Genomic DNA, 10,592 nt, shown 5'->3' on the forward strand with positions numbered 1-10,592 from the left:
TTTTCCTTCTCCCACTCTTTTTTTTTTTTTTTTCTCTCTCTCTCTCTGGCAAACATACATGCCTTCTAGCCCAAAAAAAAAAAAAAAAAAAAAAAAAAAAGATTAACTTCTATTGAAGTCCTTAATGGTCACAACTCTATTGTAAAACACATATTTATACTCAACAAAAACATCATTAAAATCAGTATTTTCTCAGAGCATTCTTATCATACTAAATACATACTAACATTTGTTCAATACCAGATACTCTCCAAGTCTTTCTAGACATCTTTTAAAAACTCAGTTGAGGGTGATAATCAACTCACAGTGTTTTGTTTTTAATTATCACATACACAAGTCTTATTATAAGAAATGTTTAAGGTGGCAATTAGGGTTGATGTACAAGTTACCACAGGAAAAGTAGTAGTCGTTGATTCCTTGAGGTATTCTGAATAGGCAGCAAACGTCCCTGCCAATGATCCCATTTTAGGTTGTTCAATCCATTGACAGGTGACATTGTAACCTCTAACCAACCGTAGCAAGAGGATTCAAAATTAAGGTTGACACTTTGTCCTTTACCTTGTTCCAAAGTACTGCAGGGGTTTCACTGCCTGATGTTACACCATATGTGCAAACTCTAGACACAGCAGGCAGGGTTAAGCAGGATGCCTCTGTATTTTACCATTCTCCTGCTTCCTGTTGTTTTTGGAGCAATTCTAACTTTAGCTAAACATAACCCTTCTGGGTGAATCATTTTTAGTAAAAGAATCTGCCTCAGAGCAGAGTACTCCCGTATGTCCATTACACTTCTGAAGCATTGTAGTCCATGAGATTCATTGAACTAACTGGGTGAGCATTTCACGTAAACGCAGCCATTTTAATGTAAATTTAATAAAATAAAATTATCACTTCAGTTTTTATGAATAAAACCCCAAACAATTATAAAACAAACAACAGGAGGAATTCTTTCTGATGCAACTTTTTTGTCATAGTCTAGCATTCAATGAGAGTAATTAATGCCATATTTTTCAAAACCTTATCCGTATTTTGAGTTACTTTTAAATTTCAAATTTACTATTATCTTTGGTAATGGGCATACTTACTTGCCTGTGCTTTCAAGATGCTAGAATCAGAAAAATCCTCTTAGATTTTACATTCAGAATTATTTATGTCAGATTTGAGAAACATATATATCTAAGAAATAAGAGAATACCAACTGCTAGTAACAAATGATAGCCACAGCTTAATGTCAGTAACTCTTACCAAGCCAGAGCTTATAGAAAGCTTGTAGAAAAAGAATTACAAAATGGTCCTTCTAAATGTATATATTTAGAAGTGGTCTGGCCCCTTGGGTATTCTGTAAAGTAGAACATTTAGCTCTACATAATTCAAAAAAATCTATACATAGCTTAGGGAGGGAAGCATAAATCTCATGGGTCTCAGATTCACTTCCTGTTGCTTTCCTTCATTATACATTTAAAGGTAATCAATAAAAACTGATTTCTCTTTGTAAGCATTTTCCTGTTCTGCCAGAAAGAATAGTCCCTTCCCTAAAATGCAGAAAAAATAGAAAATAATATCCACCATAAGAGGAGAAAATAAAACTAAGCATTTTTCCTGAGCCAAGTGAAACACAAACAGTGAACCAAGTTTATTCTTAAAGAAAAAATGTTTAAAATATTCCTGGCAAGAGTTCTATTCTGAAAAATCCATGCTATCAACAAGTTTTCAAACTCTGAATTTATATTTCCACCTCAAACGGAAACCTCTTCATGTGTCCTAATAATTTTAGTGTATTTTGGTGTAAATATACACATCATCTGAACGAATTTTATCTTCAGTGTTCAATATTGAAGCAAGAAAGACAAGGACAACTAGATTGCTCCCCCACTCTCCCAGACTGCCTCCTAGGGCCAACTAAAATGCAAAACCACAGGAGGGGGAAACAGATGGAAAGATAGTTATATCCAGTAAGGAAATAAAGGAATGCCAACAAGCCTATCTCTTGTTTAAAAACACAAAATTCTTGGCCACTCATATTTTCAGCTCAAAAAGTAGATATTTCTTAAAACATTATTTAGGGATCAGCAGATGACATAATGGTTATGTCATTGGACTCCTACATGGTAGCTTAAAACGCACACCGTGTGTGTTTGTGTGTGTGTGTGTGTGTGTGTGTGTGTGTGTGCGCGCGCGCACGCACATACCCAAAATCCTGAGAGGAGAATGGAAGAGAAGGGATTGCAGCATGGCATGGCCATCCTCCCTGGGGAGTGATTTATTCCTTTCTGACTCTTTCTCTTTGGCGAGTGCACACACCCTATAGCAAAAATCTCTAAAAAAAAAAAAAAATTATTGTAAGTTTTTATACTAAATATCTGAAATAACTAGTTCGGGTTCACTAATACGTTGAAACTATCTCAGAACTATGCGTTTTGATTTTTTTTTTTCCGCTTCTTCTGGATTCCTCACAAAAGACTGTAAGAAAAAAAGGGAAGAGTAACAGACTTTGTAATGGAAGTTACAAATACATAAGTTTTCCAGGTTTCCTATTTCTCTTCACTCTGCACTATCTATGGAGGTTGTCATATTTCACAAGGTTGGATTGTAAATCAGACAAGTTCAGCCAGCCAGGTTGAAGAATGGAGGTGAAAAGCATAGTGGAAAATATATAAAGTACAATTAAAACCATATGACCAGAGATATGGAAGCAATACTTCTTGGAGGAAATCCAAGTAAAAATCAACCTTTTCTGGTGTTAGTGAAACTATCCAGTCCATTTGGGACAAGCACACATCATCGGCAAAGTATTCTTTTTTGTTTTCATTCCCTCTCACAGCAAAAGCTCCCAGAGAAGTTGAGTCCTAACAAAGCAGTTATCTTTGCAGCATAGCTAAGTTCATGGTTGTTAATATAAAATTTATCTCTCATTAAAAACAGTAATACTTATTTATAAATATACTTCAAGGTCAGGCAGGTGTCAGTTTCATAACTACCAAAGGCATATTAAAGGTTTATGATGGCAATGGTGAATCAGAAACCTTTCCCACTTTTCAATGAAATCTTTACCTCTGGGGACTCCCGTACGACAAAGATAATCTAATTGCCTGTTGTTGAACACAAAGAGCAAGAAACTGTAAAGTACAAACTGTCTCTCCTGCTATGAATACATAACAAACAACTTAGATGTTGCCGTCTCATATAAATGGTACTTAGTAGGCCAATGATGTGTTGTCTAGGGACACACAGAAATTTAGAGTTCCTCAAGTTGAAAAGCAATTCTAGTAAAAATTTTTGACTTTGGCAATTTATTGCCAAAGACATTCTCTATCAATTTCTCTTGTACATTCCAAGTGTCAAGTACAACCATCTCAGTAGACAGCAGAGCCATAATTTTCAATACCACTTGAGGATTCCAATAAACCCAAGTTCAGCATGTTACTTACCCCCTAGAAACTGAATTCCTCCAGCCACTCTTCCCACTGTCCTGGAGATGAGCTCAGACACGCAGCATCCCATGAGGGCGGTGAGCGCCACCAAGAGGAGCAGGCCACAACCCAGGCCCGTCACTATGGTACAGATCCTCCATTCTGCGCTGGGAATGCCCTGGAACGAGGCATAGCGCCCACATTCCTCCACCATCACCATCATCTGTCGACTCTCATCATGCACAGGATATGAGCACCTCCGGAAAGTACCGAAGGACACAGGTTTGCCGAGCTGTGATCCCCAGAGCCAGTAAGGCATGAAGAACCCCACACAGGAGGTGGCAGCACAAAGAAAGGAGAGCAAAGCCCAGATCACCCCAGTACAAGTCAGGCTGGATGCCATATTTCACCAGAAAGGCCAGGGAGGACCCAAAGTAAATGTTTGGGGACCACAAGACTGAGCGAAGGTGAGAAATCACCAGAGACCCACAGGTAATCCACAGTTCTGCAAGGAGGGAGTGTCTATTAACAGAATGGATCTTCGGTCTTACTGGGTATCAACTTCCCATTCTCTGTAGTAAGGATGATGGTCCCTGGTAAAATATCAATAAGAAATATTAAAAGGTTAAATGCTTTTAGAGAAGTGGTAATACCAATTCAGTCAGCCTACAATTTTTTGACTAACAAACATGCAAATTCCCCGCAAGACTTCAAAAGTGGAGAGAATAATTCTCTCTATAAGCCTCTCTTTAACTCAGGTTTTGTCAAACGAGCTCAATGCTTTCCATGTCTTTACCTCCTGTAAATGCTCCCAGATTAACTCTGACACCTCTTTACTTAAACAAATGCATGACTTCTATTTGCCCAGCCAATGAATTCATTTCATATACTCACATTAGAAGTAATGTAGCATTTTTACTGACAGTAAACGTAATTCAGAATATTAAAACAAAATGAACCATACCATAGTTTATTTATTGGCTTGCAAGTTCATGCTCATAGTTTTAGCAACTTTCCTGTGTCCCTTTAAGGGTGCATTAACTCTGGATGAGCCCAAATAATTGGGATAATTTTTCACAACTGCAGAGTACCATAAATTCAACAAACATGACAGTCAAGGCATATACGTGGGATAGAACTATTATATTATCAGATACTACTAGTACTCACTCATTCAACAGCACTTGCAAATTCCTTCAAGTATCTTTTAGTGTAAAAGAAAGACCGTGTGCAACTTATTTTCTTATGACAATTTTGATTAATGGGTTCCATTTTATTGGAACCATTGCTCAGGCTGAATAATTGTCTCTCCTGAGAAGTAATTCATACTTTTCAGTACTCAACGTCAAACCTCAGTCATCAAATCCATCTAGGTGCATCTACTTCTACCACTTTCGAAAAAGAGTTTCATTTTCCACACTTTCTATAAAGGCAGGAATACAGAAGGACAGCGCTCATCCACCCTAGAGTTCCATCCCCAGAACTCCTAACTCCAGCTTTGAGAGTCCCAGGCAAATCCCTCCTTCCCCTACCTGTCCCCACCCATTTCCCCTGCACCGCCCCCCCCGACCCCCAACTACAGTTCTGGATGGCACACAAAGAGAAGTCCGCTACTTTTTCTTGTTAATTCTGTCAGCTGATGCTGCAGAAGTTGATCTGTCTGGGCCTTGAGACTGGGGAGATCAGTAAGGGGTGGCATGGGGGAAGGAAGGCCCTCCTCTCCAGCTGGGATGAGGCAGCTTCACCAAGACAACCCCATATTCGTCCCCTGGATCGCCTCACCCACCTATTCCACTCAAGGAGACACACAATGATCCGTCAATTCGAAAAGAGGAGAAAAGCATTTTCCATTCGGCTCCGGACGAAGGGAGGGGAGAAGGATGGGAAGGCAGCACCCCCCGGAGGCGGCCGCGGCGGGCTGGCAGAGCCCATAGATTTGCCTAGCTCAGGAAGTCCGGAGCTCGGGAGCAGCCCAACTCCAGCGCTCGGGAAAGTGCGGGGGGCCGAGAGAAAGAAGGGGAGCCCACGCCCGCGGGACACGAGAGAGCTTTACTTACATGGCTGGCGGGCGGCGGCCACCTTCTCTGCCGGGTCCCGAGCGCGCACACAACTTGCTGTCGTTCCCGGGCGGGAACATCCACGCCAAAGAAGACCGCCCTTCCCTTCGCCGCTGTCCCTAACAGCCTCAGAGACCCGCGGCCTGACTTGGGGGAGCAGGGGGCGACCCAAGGCGGAGGGTTTCCAGAAGAACGGGTGCTCGGGTCGCAGGGGACACCCCGGTCCCGGCGTGTCGGAGGCGGCGGCTTGACTGAGCGCTGCGGCCGCGCGCGGGGCGCCGGGGATCGCACGCAGACGAACTGCCCTGCCTTTGGCAGGCGAGGCACGCACCGCCTCCTCCCCTCGGCTGGGCGGCTGCTCTCGCGGCACCAGGCGCCCCGAGCCACCTCCCGCCGCCCTCCCATTGCGTCTACTTCCAAAGGGAGGGTGGGGGCGGCACCGATCGAGAAGTAGGGAGAAAGTTACTAGTCCTCTCCGGAGCTCCCGAGGGGCCACAGAGCACTGGACGCATTGTCGGTTTTGCTTTTCTGGTTCTAGTATTTGAGTCTTAAGCTCTGATTTTCCTGTTGCCTTTAGGAGATGAAGACAAGGAGGACGTCCTTAAAGAAGGGGTAAAATGAGGCTTTTGAGCTTTGAGGTACTTGACAAGTGGTCACTCTGGAAGGCAGTGAACACAGTGGGTGTGGACATGGAGCTGAGACTAGAGGAAGAGTCCAAGACTCTTGGATTCCTTGGGGGCAGCCGCTTTTCCAGACAAGCCAGTCAGGAGGCAGGGGAAGACCTCTAGCGGGTCTCCCCAGGAGATGCTCACTTAGAGAATATCTTTAGATATCTCTCTGTCTCTTCCTCTCTCCCGCTCTCCCTCTCCCTTCCCTCAATTCTTTCTCTTCTCTCTCTCTTTCTCTCCTGCTTCGCCCTTTCCTTCCTTCCTTGCCCTCCACCCCTTCTTCTGATCAATCCTACAATCTATACCACCATTCGATTTCTTTCATGGGGAACAACTGATTTTGATGTCCCCGCTGGTCTTGAGGTCTTTTTAAACTTGTCATTAGCGTGCTAACCCCTGTGGAATTTTAGAGCTAATCGTTAATGCCTGTGGGAGCTCTGCCGAAGACAATGTTTTAAGAAGCCTGCCATCTGGGAATAGCAGTTTTTCAAGTAGTTACTTTCCCAGACACAGTTTTTGTGATGTGCCTTTTCAAAGCAGTTGAAAATAATAAATGGGTAGGTATATCTTTCAAAGTACATTTTCTAATTGCCTCATATTTCTTTTCCTTATGAAAAAATTACAAAGTGAAAGGATTGAGAGACAAAGATAGGCATTTTTGACAGAGACTCTGTTAAAATTCTCCTGCTGGTCTCCCAGTTAGTGTGTTGGTGTAGGCTGGACCTGAACCCTGGCTTCCTGTGTTTCTTTCAGCCTCCCAAGCAATTTTGCTACCTGTGGGTCATTGATGGACCTTAAATGGGAACTTTTTAATTAGCTATGATGCTGTACATTTCCCCCACAACTACAGCTGAAGATGTACATTCTTTCACTGTTATTTTAAAACGCTTTGAATAATTGGACCAGCAGTTGGCGTAATGGCTATGTCACTGGACTCCCATGTAGCCAACTGCGGTTCGAGTCCCAGGTTCAGTGACTTAAACTCACGCGGGGCACGTGTATGTGTGTGCCCAAGATTCCAAGAGGAGAATGGAGGAGAAGGAATTGCAGCGTGGCCATCCCCCTGGAGGGTAATTTCTCCCTTTCTGTCTCTCTGTCTTTCTGCGAGTGCCCACACCCTATAGCAAAAACTTCTGCAAAAAAAAAAGGCTTTAAATAATTGATTCCAACCCTTTGAGAAAATAAACTATTGGGGGGAGGTAGTTTGTGGGGTTTTTTTTTTTTTTTTGCCATAGGGCATTTGTGCTCAAGGGAGAGAGACAGAGAGACAATCCCTTCTCATATAGTCTCCTCTCAGGATTTGGGGCATATTTACACATATGCCCAGCATAATTTTCAAGCTGTTGGTCCAGGACTGGAACTGCTAGCAGTTGGTCATGTGGGAGTTCAGCACCCTAAGCACTACACCACCTGCTGACCCCAGGTCATAGACCTTTTTAGAATGTGATGAAACCGACAAGCCCTCCTCCCAACCCAGGAGGAAAAAAAAGACAAACACATATTAAGCTTTATTACAGAGGCCCTAAGGGGAGGAAGGAGACACTTGGCATGGTTTGGAGGTATTTTTGATGATACGACCCAGGACTGGGGAGGGGTTACGGGTGTCAAGTGGGTAAAAGTCAGGGATCCTGCCGAACACAGTGCACAGGAGAAAATAGAATGCCCAGAATTACCCAGCCTGGAGAACCAATGGTACTGAGGGTGAGAAATCTGCTGGGATGGAACAGCAGGCGATTCTCATTCCCTCAAAGCCCATCCATGAATTCCAGGCCCAGAATCCCTGATTTCAGTTTTTGTTTGGTTTTCTCTTTTATTTTTTTAATTTAATCACCAGTCACTGAGCTCAGTGACAGCATAATGATGATTGGTCTGACTTGCAGTTAGGTACCACACCCTTATTACGCAGAGCTTGTATCTGTGTAATGTGAAGGTAGAAGATATGATCATATAAAGACAAAATAATAATAGTGAGATTCAGACTCACCCCACGCAACCTGCTGGGGAAATGGGTCTAGCACACTTTCTCAAGCTTGGCGGAGCTTTAAGCACTTGCGAGAAGGGCTAGAGAGAAATTAGTGGCAATCATGGTTTCCACAGAGGGGAGTCCTTGTTGCGTGTCAGTCAGTACACTGAGGTTTCCTAATAGATTACATTATCTAGTCCTTGAATGAGGAAAAAAATATGAAGAAGGCACAATTAATATTTTACAGAGAGGTTAATTAATTTGCCCAAGAACTTAGAGCTAGGAGAGGACTTTTTAAAAATCTGATTATATTCATTCTATTAAACAGTATAAACGCTGCCAGAGAGAGTTCTGTCTAAAACATAAGAGAGAGGAAGAAACCAAATTTTTTTAAAAGTTCCTCAGGATATAATATCAATTATTTGTAAAATTATAGTGTATTATATACTGTGACTTAAATTTTTAACTTAAATGAGTAAATTTAGACAAATTATTTTGATCTTTCTAGGCCTAAGTTACCTGGTTTGAATAAAATAATTTAAAATATGACTTTTCATATTCTTTTGGCTCATGATATCCTGTATCATAACTATATAGTTATTCATATTTGAGAAGTGGTTTAGGGATCATCTAATCTTGTTCAAGTACATAATTTTATAGTTGAGAAAACAGAGGCTTAGAATCCTTTCAGTGCCTTACCCAAAGCTGAGCCTAAAATACATGTACCTTGATTTCTCTTTCATTCTACCATGTGATCTTCCCAAACTATAAAAGTCTCCAAATTACCTTTTGGGTTCTTGTATGCATACTTTATAGGCAAAATGCATTTTAATATCTTTAAAACCTTACATTAAATTTGCAAAGTATCTTTAAGTGACTTTATAGTCATAAATTCCCACATAGCTGGTGCTGCTTCTGCCTCCTGTTCCAGATTTGAATTTTGGGTAATTTAGATAGCAGTCTCGCATCACAAGAAGAGATTGTGAATGTAAAAGTAAGTGGAAAGCTGTACAGCATTTATGATAACACTCTTGGTTGGCTACCTAATATTAATTACCATCCCCTCCTTTAAAGAGAACAGTGGCCACTGACCCTGTTCTAACCAATGAGTCTGTAAAGGAGACCATGAAGAGGATTGTGTTCTCAGCCTAAATAAAGAGGCAGGAGAGACCGTTGTCTCACCTTCCTGTTGGTTGTGACAGCCTTATTATAACCACAAGAGAGATCACAGAGACTTAATCCCAGCACTTTAGCATTGTATAGTTGCTCACCTACTTTTAAACTTTCCAAGTAACTTATATACTGCTAATATGGTTTAAGTCACTGTGAGCTGAATTTTCTTATTTTAGTAGCTGAAAGCATTTCTAATGAATAAAGCACTATACAGATTAGAGAGACGTTCAATGACGGGAAATACGCATCAGTCAACATTGTGTTTCCGTGCTTGGCAACAGGATAAAGATACTCAATAGTTAAATATTAATGGAGGGACTTAATGAACAGATCAATATCATTGTGATTACCATCTTTGTTCTAGTGTAGTCTACGGAGTGAATATTTAAATTTTAAACAAGTGGAGTGTGCCATGTGAAATTAGAGAAGGAATTTGATAGTAAAATTTCAGAAACATGGAATCAATCACTCTGACCATCAGGGAGTTGACAAGGGACTTCATCCATCCACTGTTTTGGCAAGCACTACAGTTTAGCAGATACAATGGCATTTCCAACTCTCTCTTTCCATATCTTTCTCTCCTACAGAAGCAAGAAACTAAAGTTTATACTTGTCATCCCCTTTGAACTTTGATTGGCCTTGTGACAGTTCTAGATAATGAGGGTTGCTAGAAGGGTGCTGGTATCATTACCCCTATGTCCTCTTTCTTTTAGCCCAGAGAATGGATGTGATAGGAACTTGTAGCACAGCATTCATCTTTCAGCCATGAGGTGACAAGCATAAGAACAGAAGTCAACGCACTGAAAATGATGGGGTAAAATGGTGAAAAGAGTCTGCATCCCCAATGCCTTCATTAGTCTGTTATCTTTACCTTGGACTTTTCTTGGGGTGAGACCAACAACCCTTACCTGTTTCCATTACAGCTATCTTGCAGTCGGGACCCAGCAGCTCATCAAAGTGGTTTGAATATGCAGCACAGAGATATTAGGCATGGCAGGCAAGGAGAGGATGGAACAGTGCCCAGTGAAAATTAATTCTCAAGCAAACAGTGGCTGTGACAGGCATTCACTACAGCCTGTACAGATGGGCCCTCATTAAAGTGTAGCAATAGAAACAGGAACAGGTATGAAAATATTTATAACATGTTTCTTCTCAGAGTCTTAACTTTGAGCAGTTCAGAGAGACAAGAATTCTCAGTGTTATAGGATGGCCTGATACAAAAAGGTCCCCTTAAATGCAGACCAGAGAAGAGACGCAGGGTGGTGGGAGGTGCAAAAGAGAACAAGCAGATAACAAAAGGGAGACCCTAAGCAGGGGCAGGGAA

General features: G+C 41.7%; 1 protein-coding gene across 1 annotated transcript in view; it reads right to left on the reverse strand.

The window, feature by feature from the left end:
• LHFPL6 (LHFPL tetraspan subfamily member 6) overlaps positions 1-5,808 on the reverse strand; it is a 300,253-nt gene extending 294,445 nt beyond the window's left edge. Inside the window, exons 1-2 of the mRNA XM_006154204.3 lie at positions 5,465-5,808; positions 3,426-4,000 (exon numbers count right to left, since the gene is read on the reverse strand). Coding sequence (XP_006154266.1) covers positions 3,426-3,810 — 385 coding nt within the window. The 5' untranslated portion in view covers positions 3,811-4,000; positions 5,465-5,808. The remainder of the gene's footprint in view (positions 1-3,425; positions 4,001-5,464) is intronic.
• Between the last annotated feature and the right edge of the window lie 4,784 nt (positions 5,809-10,592).

The sequence above is a fragment of the Tupaia chinensis genome, unplaced genomic scaffold (genome assembly GCF_000334495.1).
Source record: "Tupaia chinensis unplaced genomic scaffold, TupChi_1.0 Scaffold000402_1, whole genome shotgun sequence".
NCBI classification, from domain to species: domain Eukaryota; kingdom Metazoa; phylum Chordata; class Mammalia; order Scandentia; family Tupaiidae; genus Tupaia; species Tupaia belangeri.